Consider the following 23,136-nt stretch of genomic DNA (forward strand, 5'->3'; position numbering starts at 1 on the left):
CGATTCGATTTTAGGTCGTCGCCTTACATAACAATTGAATAATGGCATTGGCGCACACATACCGTGCACCCGCTAACACACACTACACACACAAGCACTTATGATACAAGTTTATGTATTTACTCATTATCTCTAGTAAACAGCTCACTATTTCTTTAAGAAGCATTTTGTTAGATAAGTGTTATATTTAAAAGCCCGGAAGATGAACGGGATTCCAATAGATGGTCGCTTGGAAAATGTTGTTAAAGTATAAGATTATAAATTAAGTTACGCGTGTGAACGTAGATTAGTTACGGCTCTATGAAGGAACAAGTGTAACTTTATAGGGCTCAGATACAGAAGAATCTACAAATTATAGAAATATGTAATTCCTCTGGTGTTGCGGGTGTCCATGGGCGGTGCTGATCGCTTACCATCAGGTAACTTGTTTGCTCGTTTGCCAACTATTCCATAATAATAAAAAAAAAAACATTCAGGTATCAAAAGCATGGCGCTTGATTCGCGAATCTCCTACCGCGCAGGGTCAAAACATGCAAACCCATAAATATCCCATTCAATACCCATGTCCACAAAGCTGTCTCCGCTCGACTACACTTGTTCCCATAACCTATGGCTTGCACCATAGAAAGTCCATTGAATTCAATGTAGCAGTGGACAGATGCATGTGTTTAGCAGTGCCGTTAGTTAGATATTGTCCGACAAATCGGAGACTAAGGATCATGGGAAACCTGTCCACCACAGAAGACAACTTCACTTGTATTGTTACTCTATAAATAATGCTTGAAAGGGTTTGCAAAGAGAATAACGTTGTTACCGCTTTGGACTGAGTTAGGAACTTTCGATAGCTGTTTGTCTTGTTGCAAATGTTTATCTACTTGATAGGTTTTGTTATTGATCTGCGCGAGGTCTTCGAAAACTTTTTAAAGACATCATCAGGTACAAAAGTTGTTGCTCCAATTTCCATGTGGAACTGTTTTATGTTGCATGGTTCTGAGAGAATGATACTAACATTTTAAGTTTTGAACATATGTAGCGTAAAGCAAACCGAATTTGTAATGTTTAAAAACATTAAAAGCTGTTCTTTATATGGGAGATCCTTGTTCATCGATGAAGGTATTCCTGACCTGATGATGATAATTTAGTATGAATTTGCTTTACGTTTAACGAGATCGAAACGAAAGCGCGTTCGTCGCTCTGATTGGTTGGTTCATTCACGCCGGTCAATCAGAAGGCCGAACGCGCTCTCGTTTCGTTTTCGTTCAACGTAAAGCAAATTCGTACTAAGGGTACTGGTCTCTTGAGTTAGAAGGCCTTATATGAGAATATAGCTCTAGTCAAAAAAATATTTTTTGGTGTACAAACTTTAAGAACTAGTATTTCATAACTTTAGGTGTATATAACATTAGCTAATCATTCCAACGAATAATTTTATCATGGAAAGATCATTCTGATGTAACTGATAACTGATTTTCGATTCGACCATAACGCACAAGTTTGCATACTGGTCCTAGGAAAACATATTTAGACTACGCTACGTTATATATGAATACATGCGTATATCTTTCTTATCTTAACGATTTTATCTTATTTTTCTCTTAATGTTATTATTTCGAACACCACGATTAATAAAAATAGCAGTAGATTCAACGTCACGCCTTTTATCCCTGAAGGGTTAGGCAGAGGCGCACATATTCATTAGGGCACTTATTGCCACTAATCATATACACCGGGCAAGCAAGGGTAGCTCGGCGTCCGACCAGAACCAAACCCTTGACTTCTCTCGCCTCACCCTAGACGGAAGAAATCATTGGATGATTTCTCCCCCTTAAAAAAGGCCATTTACTGCACACCATGCACAATTCACAGAATTTTTCTCCATTCACAAACACACAAGTTCTGTTGTATAATGACACAAGTTTCATGTAATATAACCTAAATATGCAGATAATTTCTCGCAGTAGTCATAAAATACGGTTTCCTACTTAAAATTTAATCGTGAAATTAAGCAAAGATATTGATATTTGATATAATTGGAAACGTAAAGTTTGTAAGCAGGTAAATTGTACGTTTATAGTTATACCGGATTACTGTTGAAATGTTTAAGCTCCTAATAAATGTCTAAAGAATCGGTTTTCAATGTAGATTTGAACTACTAGTAGTTTTGGACTACTAAAACTTCAATATTGAACAATTTTTAGGTTAATTCGCTGATTGTGACAGACGGCTCAGAAGAGTGGACTTTTTGGTGGTAGCGAATTAAAGAGCATAAGTTTAGTGTTATATACACGTAACTAATAAATAACTTAAAAAAGTAAATGCAATGTAATGACGGTGTTTCTAAAAACCATCCCTTAGAATGTCAAAAGAGAAAATATTACAAACAAATATTACAAAAGACATACAAATTGTCTACCTTCGAACTCAATCAAACATAATTTCAACCTAAAATAATTTGACGATCAGACAGTATCATTTGCTACGCTGCATACTGCAGATTTGATTCCCAATCTACACATGTGTACTATGACATATAATGAAAGTGATAGTGATTAGTGAAGCAATCAGACGCACTATTTACAGCCCGTTATAAATACTCTGTGATCTGTTGTCACTAGTTAAACACGATGGCCGATTGAGAGCGATGTTGTAAGTAACCTTGCGTACCGAAATGTCTAGCTCACAACACAAACACACAAAAAAATCACACTTTTATGACACTTCGGAAATAGGGATGGGAATTCTAAGCCCGAAAATAACTCTAAACTATCGATAAAATACAAACGAAATTTAAAATTCATCGAAAAATTTAAACATCGAATGTGCATTGGCTTTTTTAACAAAGATAAAATGCAAATACCGTTTTCGTACAAGATAATTACGCAACATTGAAATATAAAAAAAAATAGCTCCTTAGCCCTCGGTAACGAGATCTCATTTTAGGGGTCAACTTGTGACGAAAATTACGCGAATTATAAACCGGAACATGCAGGAGCCGGTCCGGCAGGTTGGTGCTCGACTTTTTAAAATATTTGGACTGAGACTTTTTTCATTCATTTAATGAGTTACGCATGTATTTAGTGTGCAACGGAGATTTGTTCAAACATCTCAATAAAAGGTGAAATACAGTGCATCTGTACAGAGTGAATTTTAAAGTTATTATAGGGCACCGTTGATTTAAGATACATACAATGCCTATTAATATATTAAAATATTGTTTTACGTACTTAAAAATTATAAGATACGCGTTATTATTTATGAAAACGAAAAAAATAACAGACAGTTTCGTTCGATACATCTGCAAATGTACATAAAAACGTTCAATACTTTTTATACAACAAATAAATTGTAAAACAATAAAATTTACAATCATTTTTTCGCCTGCAGCCAAAAGCCAAGAAAACCGAAACCGAATTCGCGAAATAATTCGGTTTATCGAGTATTTGTATCGCGAACACACCGCACCGCACTTGATGTTGCGAAATTTTAAATTTTTATTATGAATTCAATGGACGCATTATTTTGTACGGACATTTAAAACTGACTTTTATTTTTATCCATGAATTTTTGCATTTTATTGTTTTTATTTTACACTTTCACTCACTTTTAATGTATTTTATTGACCTGGGTTTATTAGTAAATCTGTTTTGGTTTCAGGAATCAAAGATTATCGACCAAGTAGTGCAATGATTAGTCCACTGTGCTTCAAGCCAGGTCGCGATGGGACGAGAACCTCTGTGGACGCCCTCTGCCCCATCTAGGGGACACAGGATATTAAGTAAAGTAAGTCTAGTTTATTTGTAAACTAGAGACTTCGCTTGGGTGCAATAGTGATATACATATAAATCATTCTCGTGAATTACTCAATCTATGGAACAATTCACATCGAAATTCGTTGGATAGTTTTAAAGATTTAAGCATACAAAGAGACATAGGGACAGAGAAAGCGACTTTGTTTTATACTATGTACCTAGTGATTCGCTACATCACGTTTTTTTGGGTCATTTTATACTGAATTCTGGTCTCGTATTCATTAATCTTATAAAGACAGTGGACAGCTCAAAAGCAATGATTATAATTATTTAAACAGAGGGACAGGTGAAACTAAATAAAAGATTGAATAACCGTAGAACTAACCAATGAAGTGTCCATATATCAGCATTACTGGCTATCGCCTTTAATCTTTTCTCATAACGGTATTCAATCGCACAACAAGATAAATTAAATCTGATTAAATAAATGTATTCAACAAATTAATTCATTGAACTATATTTTCTATGGAAAACGGAATGAAAACGAGTTGTTCCCGCCGCCTAGCGTTGTGAACACAAACATGTTAATTGTGAAACGTCATAGTTATAGTTTTCGATAAGGTTGTTAACTTTATTTACTATTTTATTGTTTCGAAATTGTTAGTAACCATATATTTTGAGATTTTGTCCAAGTTCGAAGATGATACTAGTTAAATTCAATATCTTTTTTGATGGATCTAAAACGATGCTATTTTCCAGGAACTTCGTAGGACATTCCTAGCTGTGTGACGTCATAACTATTTTGCATCAAAATATACTTATTTCTCTTAAATTAACCAGAAAAACTATTTAGAGCTTTTAGATAAATCAGTTAGAAGGTACAGGTATTTATTTTTAGATGGTCTAATAAATTGGAAATCTATTTCGGAGTAAACATTCAAATGCGTAATAAATTGATTTGTTCCACTTTAAGCCGTGACATCTATTCTGAAAAAGCGCTAAATTATGCAATGTACATAATATTGAATATTTGTGCTTCGATCCCAGTTAGCTACGAGTAACAGTCGTTCGTGTAACTTTCCTACATTTTTATCTCAAGTTTCGTATGCCCAAGCGCATTCTACCGCTTTTTTGGCCGCTAAGATGCTGCTTCGCGAACATTCTGTACATTTTAAATACATACATTTACCTTTTTACGGAAACAAACCTAAACATTTTTAAGGAAAAATGTGTCAAAATATTTTACTGTATTAGGTACTAGTAACACAGATATTCTAATTTTAACAGGAAGGTATATTAAAATAATTTCAAGAATTAAATTAATTTTGTTATTTATAGGAGGAAAATCAATCATATGAGGAAACATTGATTCAGACGGTAATTAATACCCTAATTTTATGGAAATAAATAAATCCCTGTTCATGCATGTACCTATATGTAGACAGAATTTTCCTTAGGATAATTTAATATTTTATGTATGTCTATTTATGCGAAGTGCAATTGACAAAGTTTACAAAGTACAGTTGGGACAAGTCACTATTTTATCCCAGTCATGGGAAGTTGGCACTTTAGTTTAAAGGTATTTTTTGTGAATGAAAAAGTAATGTTTTAACACAAAAATATAGGTACTCCAAAGTGTAATCCATAGAACTATAAAATAATACTAAATAGATTATCATACTAGGCGTACACTATACTACAATATCATTTGCATATTTTTTTTAAATGTTTACAAAAAATATAGGAACTCGACATAATCCTTAACCCTTTAAAAAAACTTATATACAAAAAAAAACATACCGGCCGAATTGAGAACCTCCTATTTGGGAAATCAGTTAAACATATAATAGAAACTCACTCGACATAATCCATATAAATTAATATGATTTCCTTATATAAAGTTGTAAATGAATACATTCTGACATCTATTCCACTTATTTTTCCTAAACTGTTTTGTAGATAGTACAAGAGAACATAGTACAAGGATTAGTGGCTAATCCCACGCAAGCAGTATAAAACTTGTAGAAATATTTACCGTGGATGTAGGCACGAGATAAAGTCAGGATGCTAACTTTATTAACTCCTGACTATTGATAATGTTGTTTTACCGTGTTTGGTGGAGAGGTTTCAAAAACAACTGCATGTTTAAACAACATAAGCACATAATATTTTATGATCATACACATGCTATATAGCTAGAAAGGTGCATAAAAATGTGCATCTATATACTTACATATCTACATACAATAATTAAATGACGCTGACTAGTGGTGCAACAATCGCCGCGTCGTGTGTCGCGGAATGCTGCCCATGAATATGAGTCTCTAGCCTAGCTTGAAACTAGTTGAGTTCCTCGTCTGCAGTTACGTGAATATGCCGTAACATAATAATTAATTTATATACATACGAATATCAGTTTTGTAGTTTTCAATTGTAAATAATGGGCGATTTGGTTTCCATGTTTGCCAATTGTGAATTTCATATAATACTTCTAACAAACATAACTCAAGATCTTTTACTCAACAAATAGTTAAAGCAAGTTGTACCCTTAGCCCATTCACTAAAATAGGAAAATTACTATCATCACCATTATTCAACATGACAAAAATAGTCCTTTGAATACCCAAAAAACATCACAAAACACGTGTATGGAAAAAATAGTTACACAAATAAGTACTTTTAGTGACGTGCTAGTGCTAACGACACTTGTGAACTCGGAAGTCACTTTACTATTTTTAGTGGCGCTCCATTCCACACTTGACACTTTCGCAATAGTTACCAGTTTTCTGTATTTACACTCGACGACCAAAATTAATATTATTAACACCCAAATAGTAATACACTATATTACTATACTTTTACAAGTCTCCATTATCTCTCATTTTAAAATAGTCAAAATTTCTCCAAACGGCCGTCGACGACAGCGCCCAGCGCCATTTTAGCGGCCCAAAATTAAGGTTAATTGACTTTTCTAACGTTATTGATTTTAGAACTGTCTATTTGTTTGTTAAAACAGTCGAACAGCTTATTAATAGGGATTGGGCGATGGTTCTCACACATTAACCATATATTTCGAATAGATGCCGTGTCTAAGCGTATCAATCATTCTGTAACGATTGAATCTAATTTTCTAGTGGTACGTCGTTGTGGGCCAATAAAATTCCGCATAATGACGTTAACGTATGCAAATGTACATTTTGTGACATCAAAAAGGTAATATATTTTGTGATTTGTTTTAGTAGAGTTGTTTGGTTTTTATATATTCTATGAATTTTGTTGAGAAGCTGTCAGATGCTACTTCGCTTTGCTACTTATGGTAGAAATGTATTTTTGAGCAGACATTCAGGTGATAAGATAGGAGAATTTATATGAAGTAGGTAGTATAGTTAAATTGGCCCGGTAGTTTAAGACGCCCGCTTCTCATGCATAAGAGTGCGGGTTCAGAACCTACCAACGGCAAATACCAATGTGACTTTTTCCGAGTTATATATGTACTAAGGAGAAAATAAGCAGACATAGCACAATCAGAGGTGTCACAAATGCATTACTGGCCTTTTAATACCTTTTTTTTTGAAGGGGAAAATCATCCAATGACTTCTCCCACCTTGGACGAGGCGAGAGGGAGTGTCAGACTCTTACTGACTAAAAACCACCCCGTTCCTACTCCTGCTTTTCGAGCCGGAGCCACGGTAAACCCGCTAGGTAGTCCGCAGCTCAGGAGGCCATTTAATACCTAGTAGCTCTTACGACACTGAACAATACTGTATGAAAGGTATTTTATGAACATGATAGGGCAGCCTACGACAATATCGCTGGCCTATTTAGTTCTATTGACTTACTACTGACTGATAAGCAGCTGATAGATAGTTTTCCATTCATGTCTTGTAACATTGTAATTTTGTGTGTATAGTAACAATAGCACAATATAATGTCCATTGAAAAGTAAAACCTAAGCTAGATAAGTGTGTATGCCAAAATATTTAAGTACTAGTACTACCAGCGACTTCGCCCGTGTTCCCGTGTAAAAATAGCCTATGTGTTGTTCCAGACTATAATCTATCCCTATTCCAAATTGAATTCCGATCCCTTTAGTAGTTGTTGCGTGAAAGAGTAACAAACATCCATACTCACAAACTTTACAATATTAGTAGGTTCTGTAAAATAAGAATGCTTAAAGGTTTTTAGACGTCTCTCTGAAACTCTTGTTTGTTCTGACTATTTTCTAGTAAGATTTGTGTTATTACGCATTTCAATTAACTTCTTGTGAATTAGCTTAGCTATCTTTAATTTACTGCAAAATAAACCTTAATGTAAGAAAGCTATTGAAAATTTAATTAGTTGTTTACCCATTATTCTTTTTTTATCTCTACTTTAAACTTTGTACCGGATTAACAAAACTCCGCATTTTTACGTCACGCTACGCAAAATATTCGCGAGAATGCGTGTCGCTGGCGCAGATCTATGTTAACACTGAACCGCACAGCTTGATATAAATAAAATTGAACGAGCTGTCTTAATATTTAACAAGAAAGTGGTCAAGGGCACGTCACAATAGAGTTCCCGGCCGACAATCAACAAGTCGCCCACTGCGCCCGCTAACAAAAAATGTAGAAAAAAATCCATTTTAATTCTTGTATCCTAGAATTTCGGCGAGACATTTTGAAAGTCAATCAATCATAGCAGGAGACGACTACCGCCACATTTTCGGTACAGATAACAAGAAACGGGGCAATAGATAAGTAATTTATATCGCAGCCACTATCGTGCATTGTATACTTTCTTCGGGTTATCATCGTAATCAAATCAGTGCCAGATACTGGTGCGTAGATAGAGATAGCACAATGAAAAATTCCGTGCGATTCTAAACTCTGTGACAAACTCATCATGGCCGAATATTTTTAGTTTTTAAGAAAATTTTCATTGCGAGGTCATTGTATTGCAGACGGAGGCAGACGGTGTGTTGTCTCGCACTCGTGTGAATGTAATGCATATTTGTCGTTTACATAATTTGTTATTTTTATTATTTAAGTGTTGTATAAACCGCATCTGTGAATAAACTCCGAAACTATGTTAGCTATACAACGTTTAAACTGTGAATGCTCTACATCTCAACCATAATATAGTATGAATATTAACTAAACGTCGGATTTCGTCCTCTGAGTGGGACATTTCATTCTTTCAAGTTCATCACTCATATACGCCTCTCAGTCAGTCCCGCTGCCTTTTAAATCAACGCTATCATTAACCATTTCTACATTTTTACAGGGAACCCGGAAGAATCGATAAAAAACTCGCAGTTCTTCGATATCTTATCGATACCCACCCACGTTACTCGCACGTCATTAAGTCTCATGATCTTGATCAGCAACATTGTTCACGAATAGTGTGAAGAATTTTAGCAATTCGTAAGGAGTCAATAAATATTTGCATTAAATGGCAATTTAGTCAGTTCTGCGAGGATTATGCATATTATGTTAAGTGGTTGCAAATAAGCTATTAAAATAAGATTACGTTTTTATTGTAGTATAAACCGGTGACTGCATCATGACAGGTTTCTTTTTCTGTATAAAAAAAAACTGTCACCGGCTCCATTTTCGACCCGTAATAAAGTTTTTTTCCTGATCGACGCTCTGGTTTGGGATTAGATGTCAATGGTGAAAAAATGTAGGAGTATAACCTAACGCTTTATATTTATCAATAAAACTTTATTAGGTGCCTACTTATAGACTTTATTATTGACCATTCATTACCTGTAGATCCAACTAGGAACAACGCTAGAACATAATCTACCATCACTACTCGACACTGGCAGTATAGTCGACAACTTTGATTTAGAAACTCAGTTACCATTCATGGAAAAAAAACACTTTTATTTTCTAATGTGTTCTGCACTGTCTAAACGCTCAAATTAAATTTTCATCACTACATAGTAGGTATTAGAAACAAAATCGCTTTTTCTGTCCCTAATTCCCTTTGTATGATTCAATCTTTAAAACTACGCAACGGATTTTGATGCGTTTTTTTTAATAGATAGAGTGATTCGAGAGAACCTATGCAAATCTGGGGCGGGTGCTAGTTACTCAATAAATAACAATTAGAAGATTACACAATAAGATTTTAACTGTCCCGGGTGAGAATAGAACCTGTAGCAAGTCTCGCAGCAACCAATCCATTATCATACTAGTCAATGACTTATACCTTTAACATAATATTTCTGATCTATCTATCTAACTAGCTCATGAAAAATATATTGTAAAGAAAGTTCTAAAGCGATAAGATATTAATTTATGGGTTACAATGGCGCCTGTACAGCAATCGTTGAACTCTGGCAACACCTGCAATGACAGGTTGTTGGCCGAACGCCTACAACACTCATTACATAATAGACTTCCTTCAATTAACAAGAGTAATTCAATGGGACTTTTAATTCAATGGCAGGATAATTCTATTACTTTTATAGTTCTACAATTTTGACTGCACGGTTGGCGTGGTGGCTGGGTAACTAGCTGCCGTGCAACGTGTAGCGGGTTCGATTCCCGCACGGAGCAATTCTTTGTATGATCCACAAATTGTTGTTTCGGGTCTGGGTGTCATGTGTATGTGAACTTATATGTTTGTAAACACACCCACGATACAGGAGAAAATACTAGTGTGGAGCAACGTTTTAAAAAAATCTCTAAACTGGATGCAGGTCGCTTCCTACCGGCCTATCTGGAAGTCATTGGGGGAGGCCTATGTTCAGCAGTGGACGTCTTGTGGCTGATATGATGATGATGATGATGATGATGATGATAATGACTGTCCCCAAAGGACTTGGTACATTTAAAGTCATTCATCAATTATGCAGTCCTTGTTACATTATCGTTCTTATTTATATCATTGCTATTACAACTTAAGAAATTTTTTAAATCATAACTACTTCGTCAAACCCGGCAATTGAACCCGAGACTTAGCATTGTCATTTGCAACACAATTAGATAATACTTATCATCTTTAATAGCTCAAGTAATGAAACTAATAAAAATATTTTCATGTGTGTTTTTTTTTATATAAAAACTGTTTAACTAATACTATCCTATCTTTTAAGTAAAGAAAAAATATAATTTGCCACCTTAATTGACAATCATTACTGACAAAGTAAGACCTAACGTGATGTGTGGCGACACATTTTTATTTAAGTGCTAACTTTTTGAAGACTTTTTCCCGTGACTTCGTATGCGCAATCCCGTTTTTTTCCATTCCCGTGGGATTTTCGGGAAATCCTTAGATAAAGAGTATTCTATGTCCGTCTCCTGGTTCTAAGCTACCACTAATTTTCAGCCAAATCGATTGAGCCGTTCTTGAGTTACAAGTTACAAACTACATAAGTTACATAGTGTTACTAAAACAATTTTCTTTTATGTATATAGATAAAAATATAGCTATACATATACAATGTGATAGGGGTGGGACTTCTAACCCGTTAAGGCTGAGTACTATATCTAATTTTATAGACAAAAAAAATAATATGGGGGGTTGAACCCCTAATTGAAAATATTGAAAAATAGTGATTTTTTCGGTAAAAATAATTCACAAATGATTTTTTTTCTCACCAAAACATTATCAAACGTATGAAAAAAGTAATGAATTAGTTAGCCAAGGTTATTAGCTACTGTTTGTCGTTTTTTTTTTGTTTCTACGACGCATACAACCTTTGATATCAAAAAAAGTAAAAAAAATATTAAAATAGCCATAATTTTTAGGGGGAGGGGATTCGACCCCTTCGACCCCCGACTTTTGTCTTTATAATTAGATGTAGTACTCAGCCTTAACGGGTTAGAAGTCTCACCCCTACCACATTGTATATTTACTGTTAAGTTTTTTTTAACTTAAGTTACTATTAACGTTTTAGTACTTGACCCGTTTCATAGAAAGCAAAAGTTTTTCCCTTGAATAAACGGAGAAAGTGAAGTGATTACTTTATAGTTACAAATTAAATTGTTAAAATTAATTTGTTATTAACTTTACTTATCTATATTTAAATATCCATTCAGAATTTTATTTATTTTTAAACTAAAAACCTAATCGAAATGGGGAAGCAATATATATATTGCTCTATTTCTCCATTTCGATCCAAAATACTACAACACTACACTATATAGGCCCAACATGCAAAATTGCAATAAAAAAAAATCACACCGGCTGTCTTTTTTATTTAAAAAAAAATCGTTTGTTAAAATTACTTTTTTCTAGGTAAAAAGGTGATTAGCCCACTGTGCTCAAAAGTGGAAAAAAATATTTTATTTTTATTTTTGTAATATTGAAATAAAAAAATGCCTAGTAGATGGTTATAAAACGTATCTATGTTGCATTAACGAGGCGTGAAGATACGATTAGAACGTGCACTTGTTTATACATGTGTTGATTGTAGGTCATGCCGTTGGCTCTGAAATCTGTCTAGTACTAGTAGAGCCAATAGCGAACTATTTCTAAAACAACCGCTACATTTCGATACTTCTAGTTCCCACAAATCACATAGTTCGAATACTAACTCACTTTCGTTCACTGTCCATTCACAAACATTTTTTTCTCAAAATAACTATTTTATAACTTACGTCATTTTCTTGGTGGGCCTACCGTGACAAAATTAACGTCTATTTAATTTCTATCTACCTAGACACTACCGCTTGTTCACGATTATTCAAGAACACAAATCCACTATAGAATAAAACTCACCTGTTCAAATCTCTATACACTGCCGCGGACAGATGTTGCACAAACTATAATTTTTAACTAATAAACTGTTACACTTTGAATTTTTCTCTAGAAACCGAAGTCACACTTTCGAAATACTTTAGTTCACACAAATGGATGTTTTTCAAAACCGCGTGAGTTTCCCAACGGCGTGTCACTTTCGTACAGTTTCCGAGCAGATCGTGTTCACTTTGTGGTTATTGTAACTCTAACTCGAACAACTCAACACTCGTATTATTGGTGCAAATAGACATCACACAGGGAAGGTAATTGATACTAGTAATATTTCCCACCGACGTTTCTCTGCGAACTGAAAATCACGCACATTATTAGCTAACACAGAAACCACAGGAAATACACTTTTTTTTTAAATTTCGGCACTAAAATATCATAGAGTAACAACTCGCCAGTGGCGTCACGCAGGAGAAAAATAAACAAATTGAAAATAACCGCACATTGTCAAAAAGAAAATTACAAGAATCGATAAAGGACGCGATAAAACGTAAGTCAGCAAATGTTTACTCAAATAATTGGTGCTGAGCACAACGTATGCTGAGGTGCAAACTTACAGTGCGCCTCCGTGCCAAAAGAGATTTTGTCAAGCAATTAACAGATAACTGTCGTCTGATGAAAAAAAAGTTTTTTTTCTGTAAGAAACTGTTCGCCCGGAGCGTTTCGTAACAGGCGAGCTGAGAACACAAGTCGTTACACTGAAATCGTCCCAAATCTGCGATCACGTACGCACGTACCGCGTGGAAACAGACCACCTAGGCACCAAACACTAATTTTCACCTGTGAGAAATGATAAAATCAACTTTTCCACGCGGTCCGGCCTTCGCTGCATTGTTATGCAATTGCAAAACGCCGGACCGGCTGCCAAATCGCGAAACTAAGGTTTTCGAACGCGCGAAGTTGTTCGGAAAAACGTTAACCGGAAAAATCCTAACCTCAAAGAGTGAAAGCGGCGGAAACTTTTTGGTGACACTTTGAGGTTATTACTCTATGGTATTTTGTGTTTGCCGATCACATGTTGGTCAATTACCGGCTGCGATTTATCGAGAGCGTGTTCGGGTGCGCGCTCGGCCGAGAACGAGCAGCGGCATAACGTGACCGGCACGGGCGGACACTGGCGCGATACTGAGGCGGTGCGCCCAACTGCTATCTGGACTCAGCGCCCGCGATACACTTTACGTCTTCAAAAAAGCTCAACCTAACGTGCTGGCGGTACCGTCAGCAACGAAAACTGGTATACGAATGTACGGTCATAAAAAACGTGGAGCTCGTGTTTTGGCCATGTAGAATAATGGAACATGACGACACGTATGGTTCGAGGAACCGATGCATCATCATTGACAAAGTAGTCAAGAGATTGTTTCCAGGATTTAACATATTAATTTTGAGGCGCAAAGATTAATTAACCGAGAAAACGAGTTATCTAAGAGAGCACTTAATAATATTTATCAGGAGGCAACAAAATATATGTGTACGAGTATTTACATAAAATTATTATTTTACGACTTACCTACTATGCGCGTGAGTCAATGAATAATAAAATATTTTTACACTTATTTTTATCAATTAGCGCATTAAGTTTACTGATCGCAAGAATAATGACCACATAATATGGCGCGGGGTGTAAGAAATTGATGACCTTATTAACCTTAAGATAAATAAATACATTATGAACTTATTTATGTTCACCGGATATCCCCGTTGTCGAATAAAGAACCACTGTGCATAGTACATACATTAGGCCAGTTTCAGAATGTCTGGATAAGTTACTGTAAGAGTAACCGATGGATGATTTGACATATTTTCCATACGAATATATCATGTCATATAAGTTCACAGTACCTAATAATAATAATCAAACTTCATAATAGGCGCGTTGGTGAAACAAGGCCTTCTTAATACATCTGCCCATCCCTAAAGAAATGATGTTATCAAATCTATGCTAATACAGAAAGGAAAGAAAGAAAAACCATTCATTTAACACACAGTAGAAAAAAAAGTACATGTAAGTACAGTTTATAGTAGAAAAAAATTGAATATAATAATTATGTTTTTTATAGATATTATTAATTAAGAAAAGAAAAGAATAGAAAATATGGGTGAAAGAAGATTTACGATAGAAATATACAAGGCGAATATGAGTATAGTGAGTGGAACCGTCGGTAGAGGGCGCCACAGACGGTCATATAGCGACCAGATTGGCGATATATTAAAATTAAATTATTAAAAAAGGGCAAAATTAAAAGTTCCTTTAACCGACTAGCATGCATGAAAAGACTGATGACTGTTGATGAAACGAAAGATGTATGTTAGAGTCGTAGCAATTGGTGGTCCATTGTCTCTGCTTACCCCTATGGGAGACAGGCGTGAAGTTATGTATGTAACAATTTAATAAAATAAATTATCAAAACAAACAAAATTGTCAAAATATTAATGAAATAAGAGAATGAATGAAAACGGGTAATAGACTTTTTACCTCCGGAGCTGCGGACTACCTAGCGGGCTTACCGGGGCTCCGGTTCGAAAAGCAGGAGTAGGAACGGGGTGGTTTTAGTCAGTAAGAGTCTGACACTCCTCGCCTCGCCCTGGCGAGAGAAGTCATTGGACGATTTTCCCCCCTTAAAAAAGGGTATTTACCTAAGAATTAAAAAAAAACTTACATCCAGCAAAACCGTATTATTAACATCACACTACATTAAAGGTAAATAAACAAAGCGAGGCTGAACAGCCCACGGAAGAAGTTAAGAGAGGTCTAACAAATCCCGTCAACATAAGAGCCTGCCCAAGCTTGGGATTTTGTCCCGCTTTTTTTCATCCAATGACTTCTCCCGCCCTGGGCGAGGTGAGAGGGAGTGTCAGACTCTTACTGACTAAAAACCACCCCGTTCCTACTCCTGCTTGTCGAGCCGGAGCCGGTAACCCGCTAGGTAGTCCGCAGCTCCGGATGATTTTGTCCCGCTGGCGACAAAATATCAAATTAAGAATGGCGAAAAAGAACCTCCGAAAATTTGACTTAAAACGTGAATAAAAACACTAGGAGTCGTTTAATATCGGTTTTCAATTAAAAATGTAGACACTCAAATAGATTTTCCACATCAGCTACCTATATGAAAGAAAGAAAGAAAAACTGATTTGCTCCGTACAAAAAAAAAAAATACAGAATAGAGTCAAGTGTTACTTTGCAGAAATCCATGCTACACTAACAATACACGTAACTTCACGCCTTTTATCCCCGAAGGGGTAGGTAGAGGTGCACATTACGGCACATAATACCGCTATACAATGTTCTATACACTTTTCACCATTTGTGTTATAAGTCCCATGTATAGGTGGTGAGTCTATTGCCAATACTGGGCACAATTCCAGACTCCGTGCTACTACTGAGAAATTTTCGAAAAACCGAAAACAGCCTAGTAATACTTTGCCCGACCCGGGAATCGAACCCGAGACCCCTTGCCCGGCAGTCGCACTTGCAACCACTCGACCAAAGAGACAGTCTCAGTTACTAACAATACAATAACTCAGTTTTTATTCCGCTTTTTCAGCATGTGGTGTGCAGCATCACCCTCCCGCCCGCAATTAAATACACATAAACTAAAACAAAAATTATAAAAAAAAATCGACATAATCATACGAAATTCTTCTCAAAACCTAGATCATTTCGGAGATTCTGAATCAAGATTGTAACGATCGTAAGAGTGTCCCGTGTTTGGTTTGATGAAAGTTCAAGAGGAACTTGACAATTATTTTGTTCGACTGACTTAACTAAGGATATTTATTTCACTTTATTATTGAATTTATATAAATACATATCACAGATATTACATAATTCAGACCAAAAACTGCAGAGGTCGGTCAAAAGTGCCATATAAGTACATATTCTGCTATTATTTTTAGAGTCCACGGTATTTTCTTAACTTTTTAGCAAGGGGAAAATCACCGCATGACTTCTTCCGCCTTGGATAAGGCGAGAGAGTGTCAGATTCCTAATTAAAATCACCCCGTTCCTAGTCTTGCCTAAAGCTGAAGCTCCAGTAACCCGCTAGGCCGTCCGCAGCTTCAGATTGGGTAACAGCAACAGCTCTACCGGGCCTTATAAGTGGTTGTCTGATGGCTCTTTAAAGTACGCGCGGAAAACAATGCACGGTACAGGTCTAGTCCTGGGGCCTTAGTCTGCTATTACAATTGTGTAAGAATGGTCGATCATTGATCAGTGCAAGAGGGACGGAGCTATGTAGGTTGTATAGCCGCATCCCTTTTGATCGACCATTCTGACACAATTGTAATAGCAGACTAAGACCCCAGGTGCTGAGTAACGGAGTAAACCTAGCTCGCCATGCTTGCGGTGGCTGGGGCGTGAGGAGAATCGTCCCCTCACGCGCGTTTCCTTCACTGCGGGTACCTATGATACACTAACAATACAGTAATATTTTTAGTTTTAATTCCGCTAATACGTGTATTTTTTAACATGCGGTGTGCAGCATTGCCCTCCCGGCCGCAATTAAATGCTCATGCAGCAGAGGTGCGACATAAAAACGCACACATAACATGCAATATTCCACTCGACATTATTATGTTTCGCTCCTCCACGGAGCATCCTCAGGAGGTGTTGACTCGGCGGCTCCCGCAGCTTGAGCGGGGATCGAAGCCTGATTCTATTCTATGCGGGTGAGATTACCAACTGCAAGTCATCTTTATTGGACTAGGTAATAAGATTTTACCACAACCAAAACATTAATTATTATATTATCGGCTTGTTCACGTAACTGTTTGATGAGGAACTCGAATACTTTCAAGCCATCCTAGAGGCTATAACATAATAATTAATTTAGTATATCTCACGAAAGTTATAATAAAACAACCAAAACTTGAAATATAAAAGGATAACTTGAACACAGTTGAAGTATTGACTCAGCAATAAGTTAGCGCTCTCAAGTAGACTACTAGGGACAATGTCGGTAGCGTTATTGGTCGAGTGACCGCAAATGCCGGAGGTCCAACTACCCCCATTCCCAATCCCCGATTCCTCAACAACCCTTCAATTTCTAACCCCCAAAAGGCCAGCACCGCATTTGTTACGCCTCTGGTGTTTCAAGTGTTCATGGACGGCGGCGATTGCTTACCATCAGGTGATTTGCCTACTCGTTTGCCGGCTTAATCCAATATCCAAATCCTTATCTTAATTCTTCTCATATTAATTAGAAATTATAAATACAGATTTCCTCACGAAGTTTTCTTTTACCGCATGCCACTGGTGTAATTTTAGAAAGTAAATATGTATAGCTCGGAAAAAAAAAACATTGATACCTTTATGAATAACTCGGAAAAAAACAACATCGATACCTACCTATTTGCCAAGTTTCGAAACTGCACCTTCAACCATGAGAAGCGAAAATTCTGAGTTTAAATGTTATAAAAATACCTTTCCCTTTCAAGGTATATGGCCGAAGTAGTAACATCTTATTGAATAGGTACTAGGGCTCCTAGGCTTTCTAGGCTGCTAAGTTCTGATCCGGAGCTGCGGACTACCTAGCGGGTTTACCGGAGCTCCGGGTCGAAAAGCAGGAGAAGGAACGGGGTGGTTTTTTGTCAGTAAGAGTCTGACACTCCCTCTCGCCTTGCCCAAGGCGGGAGAAGTCATTGGATGATTTTCCCCCCTCAAAAAAAAAGGCTGCTAAGTTAGAAAGGGGCGTCACGAAACGCGTATGTCCAACTGCACATGAAATGGCGGCAGCGTCAAAAAACATTAGGAGCGCCTATGAGGTATGAGGCGCACTCTACCATCACAGATGGGGCCCAGTAAGGCTGATGCCGATACTGATGCTGCAGCTGATGATAAAAACAATTATAAGATATAAGAGAGAGAAGAGAAGATATAAGAACAACCTTTTAAGCACGGGTATGCATGTGGTGGGCGATCCTTCTTTACTAGTGATATCTACTGTAGTATAAAGTGCCTTAATACCTATAAAACATAAACATAACCACAGCCATTAGCAAGATGCTAATAGCTAAGCTGTGAAACTATGTGACTGTTTCCACTGATACTAAGCTATGTAGCTGTGCGACAAATATGCGCAGCTCATGTTTACGATTTATCGATAGTAGGGAAGCCATTCTTGGCACACATCCGTAGCACACATCCATAGCACACATCCATAGCACACATCCATAGCACACATCCATAGCACGCATCCATAGCTCGCATCTTTCCGTTCCACATCTGTCCGTTTTCACCAGTACTAAGCTATGTGTACCAATGAGTATGATTGGTGGAAACCAAACGCATCCACAGCAACGTAGCATATCTCTGGTGGAAAGGCACCCTACCTAATACTTGATGATGGCTTTTATGTATACGTTTTTTTCCATCGACTCCATTAAAAAAGTACTAAGTGGCACATAATTAAAATATACGAGTAACATTTACCACTACATATTATATTCTACATGTTTCCTTAGGCCTAAGAATTCGTGACTCGTTTTCAGTTCAGATCAGTCGTTTGTACCATGAAGCAAGTACAAAGAGGAGATGCCATAATGTAGCAATTACAAATAAAACGACAACCCAATGATATTATGTATAAGTAAAAAGGTGTAGATACTATTATTAGAACTTATGACGGGATATTTACCATGTTTATTAATTTTGGTGAGTTTCCGATATTTCGGCACTGTTGCATGATCACAGATTAAGTTAATCCGTGATCATGGCGCTTGAGTCTTCGAGGCTCTGTCTGAGTCTTCCGAGGCACCGTATCGGTATGTGATCACATAAAGGAGGATCCTTTGATCAGGTTATGTGATACTCCTTAATCTTGTTTCTTTATAACTCGCATGTTAAAGTATTTTTTTTATTTTATTAAATTAATTTAGGATTTCTATTCCTTTTTATCCCAATGGATACGTCAACCCCATTATGCACTTTTACACACTTATTACTAAATAATTCGCATGTTAATTTTATTTACGCAATGTAACGTCTATGTATAGACACTAGCGTCATCTGTTGGTTAATTTTTCAAACATTGTTCCTAAACTCGAAATGATTTCAAACCATTTTTTTATACCATACCCATACCCTAAAATTAATTAAAATATTGCGCTAAAAGGCTGACAATACAAACATGTAACTTCTTTGGTGTTGCCGGTGTCAAAGGACGGCGCTGATTGCTTATCATCAGAATATGATCTTTCTGCTAGTTTTCCATCCTATGCCGTAAACAGACCAGGAAATCGTATCTGGAACTCTTTACTCTGTAGTTGCATTTACAACCACTCGATGAACGAGCCAACGAGACAACGCAACGCGTTATATGATCATAAGCTACGTACGCAGGTAGTTACCAATGTATATCGTAGGTCTTATTAAGAGCTACTTAATACATCATTATAATGATGTATTAAGTAAATAATTATTTATATTTACGACAACGTTCAGGATTTAGTCTCCGTGTCAAAACAAAAGATTAGCATAACAGGATCTAAAATAAAATAATACAAAATATTGTTGCACAAATTATTTCTTTAAAAATGTTTCAATAAATCATTTTATAACTTTCTTTTGGCTATTTACTATTGCAACTGCTGCCATCTGTGGTTAAGATAGTTCAAACTACTGATGGAAAAAATTTACAATAGCGACATCTATAATTCTATAAACTAAACTTAAAACTAGAGATGTTTTCATTATCTATTTTAGTAAACTATTCGACTAATGTTGTAATTATTTCGTTTTATTCTTTTAAAAAGTTTGACTAGTAGTATACCTCACTATTTAGAATTTCTGAAATCCCATGTAAATGTAAGAAAAATTACATAATAAAAAATGCTGTAATAATTTTAATAGATCTCCCACATACAACAAACGTGATAACACGTCAATTTAATGTGTTTTTAAGGATAAGGTTACTTACTACCTTACTGTTGTGCGCGAGTCCCTGAATAAGTAAAAATCTACTTACTAATAAACTCTAAATAGTTCATGGAAAACATACTATTTGTAGTCTGTGGTTGTAAATAAAATGGCTTCTTCGCGCGAATGGCGTAACTGTCAGCGAGAAAAAAAGTTCGGTCAAAAAGTTCGGAGCAAAAAGCGTCAAGTTGGCGTCAAGCTACGGCTTCAGTGTTTTGTGACTAGAAAATTGTAAGTACACGTGTTTATCAAACACATAGACGAGTAAATGTTTAGAAAAGTTTTGGGTACAATTAGTAGCGTAGTTTACAATAATTCTTCGCACAGCTTTGTAAATAGACATCTCATCGTGCAATCTAGAACTATGAAGGTTAGAAGTGTGATTTTTAATTTTAATTTAATATATGTATTTATAACCTATAGTGGAACTAGTGAATTTATATACAATCAAAGCATTTATGTACAATAAATGCAATCAATTCAGATAATAGGTATCTGCAGTAGCGACGTGGCTTTCCGTCTTCCAATCCGCAGAATCCGCCTTTTAATTTCGACCGTAGTTGCTATTAGCCAAAATAATTATTTTTAAGTGAAAAATACTCTAAATCATCCATCAATAAGACTATAAAATAAACACAAGCTAAAAACAAATCAGTAAGTTTCGTGTCTTTCATAAACATTTATTTTTTAAGATCGGGACTCATGATGGCGTTTTCCACTGTGATGAAGTACTCGCATGCTACATGCTCAAGCTTCTACCGCAGTATAAAGATGCAGTCATTGTCCGGACACGAGATATGGCCAAACTTAATGATTGTGACATCGTAGTGGACGTCGGGGCTGTATTTGACCATGCCAAGAAGCGATATGATCATCATCAAAGAGAGTTCAATGAAACTCTAAGCTCCTTGAGACCGGAACTTGGTGACAAGTTTAAAATTAAGTGAGTATTTTATTTTATGTATGTTGTATGGTAATTGAGGTTCAGATCACCAGTCTTGTTCTTATTTTGGGTGGTGTTAAAGCTGACTGAGAGGCATTTATTTCTTTACAATTTTACACATAAAACATTACTAAGGCATAGTATACATTTGAGAGACAGACCCTACCTGCCTTGTCTGTAGATAATGGGAAACCCTCTTATGTAAAGGGATCTTTAGTCCAGAGTCCAGTTGTCCAGAATAAAAAAAAATAATTCAATTGTGATATCTTAATAAATTTTCTAATGTAGCACTAAATTCAGAAATCCAATACAAATGTGGAGTTAAACTTCGAATTCTATTTTAGGTTAAGTTCAGCAGGACTGGTGTACACCTATTATGGAGAGGAAATCATCAAGCAGCTTGTGCCAAGTGATTCATCTTTAGCTGCAAAAGACCTTGAAGTAATTTACAAAAAGGTTTATCAAAATTTTATTGAAGAAATTGATGCTATCGATAACGGAGTACCAATAGCTTCTGAGGAACCAAGATATAAAATACGAACTAATTTGAGCAGTAGAGTAGCACGATTGAATCCTGAATGGAATTCTAAACTAGTTGTCAATATAGATGAAGTATTTGAAAAAGCGATGGTGTTAGTCAGTGAAGAGTTTCTGCATACTGTAAACTATTTCATGAATGTCTGGCTTCCTGCCAGAGTTTATGTTAGAGAGGCATTGGACAACAGGTTCGAAATACATAAATCAGGACAGATTGTTGAGTTCACCGAGAGATTCCCTTGGAAGGAACATTTGTTTGATCTAGAAGAAGAAATGAGCATTGGACATGAAATTAAGTATGTTATTTTTAATGATAAACCAAACTCATGGAGAGTGCAAGCAGTACCTGTCAATCCTACTAGCTTCGTTACTAGGTTAGTTAAATTTTGGTTTCTATCAATATTTCATCAACTTATCGCACATTTTTGTGTCCAGTTCCTCTTCTATAAATGAGAGCTACTTATGCACAATTAAAAATTTAATGTAATATCTTAGTAATGTGTTGTATTTGTGTTGTCGCTCAAGTTATTCTAAGTATGATCTACTAAACACTAAGTCTCTGATTTTATTCTGCAATTATCCAACTTATTTGTATTGTATTTCACTAATTAAAATTTCATTGTGTGAGTGAGAGAAACATCTATAGTAACACACCATGAATATTTCTCTTTTTATTTGGATTAATGGAGAAAAGCTCAGCTACTTTCAAGTCACAGAGGGACTCTTCCTCATGAGCAGCGTGCGCATACGCAGAAACAGTACCCTTGAAAAGTCCCTCTGTGACTCGAAACTAGTGCAACTTTTCTCCAATAATGTATGTCAGTAAACCATGATTTTTAGTTAATTATGTCTCACAATAGTTATTATAAAAACATAGACCTATGTACTTTAAAAACAAATTACTGTTATTTATCAATGGTTATTTGTTGGGCTTTGTTTGTAATACAAATTATAATTTACAGGAAACCCTTGCACCCAAAATGGTGGGGTGTACGAGATGAGGTGCTGAGTGAAGTTGCTGGAATTGAGAACTGCGTATTTTGTCACAGTACTGGATTTATTGGTGGCAACACTACGAGAAATGGTGCATTCAAAATGGCCATTGCTAGTTTGGAAGCCGAAGCATAATCATGTAGTATATTTTTTATAGTACAATAAATTTATTTACTGACATATTCGAGTTCCTTTAGTATTGTTTTTTGAAGGTAAGAATCTAATTAATTATAAGAAAGTAAATAGTCAATGGA

The 23,136-nt window shown here is 36.0% G+C and overlaps 2 protein-coding genes across 8 annotated transcripts in view; one reads left to right on the forward strand and one right to left on the reverse strand.

Annotated features, from left to right (window-relative positions):
* Nucleotides 1-13,679, reverse strand: part of LOC118277873 (fibroblast growth factor 3) — a 187,220-nt gene extending 173,541 nt beyond the window's left edge. For 2 of the 6 annotated variants that reach the window (XM_035596870.2, XM_050700068.1), the window contains exons 1-2: nucleotides 13,525-13,679; nucleotides 12,465-12,792 (exon numbers count right to left, since the gene is read on the reverse strand). The gene's annotated coding sequence lies outside the window, so the exon portion shown is untranslated. The other 4 variants (XM_050700069.1, XM_050700070.1, XM_050700071.1 and 1 more) reach the window with 4 other exon arrangements.
* Nucleotides 13,680-20,513: 6,834 nt separating this feature from the next.
* Nucleotides 20,514-23,064, forward strand: LOC118278194 (MYG1 exonuclease). Of its 2 annotated transcripts, none has more exons than XM_035597304.2 (4): nucleotides 20,514-20,640; nucleotides 21,102-21,352; nucleotides 21,697-22,263; nucleotides 22,852-23,064. In XM_035597304.2, the coding sequence occupies exons 2-4, from the start codon at nucleotides 21,153-21,155 to the stop codon at nucleotides 23,015-23,017; spliced, it is 933 nt and encodes a 310-aa protein (XP_035453197.2). In that variant the 5' UTR covers nucleotides 20,514-20,640; nucleotides 21,102-21,152; the 3' UTR covers nucleotides 23,018-23,064. The 2 variants fall into 2 exon arrangements, with proteins under 2 accessions (XP_035453197.2, XP_035453196.2); XM_035597303.2 differs by having other exon boundaries at nucleotides 20,563-20,779.
* Nucleotides 23,065-23,136: the final 72 nt, after the last annotated feature.

This window comes from Spodoptera frugiperda, chromosome 18 (genome assembly GCF_023101765.2).
Source record: "Spodoptera frugiperda isolate SF20-4 chromosome 18, AGI-APGP_CSIRO_Sfru_2.0, whole genome shotgun sequence".
NCBI classification, from domain to species: domain Eukaryota; kingdom Metazoa; phylum Arthropoda; class Insecta; order Lepidoptera; family Noctuidae; genus Spodoptera; species Spodoptera frugiperda.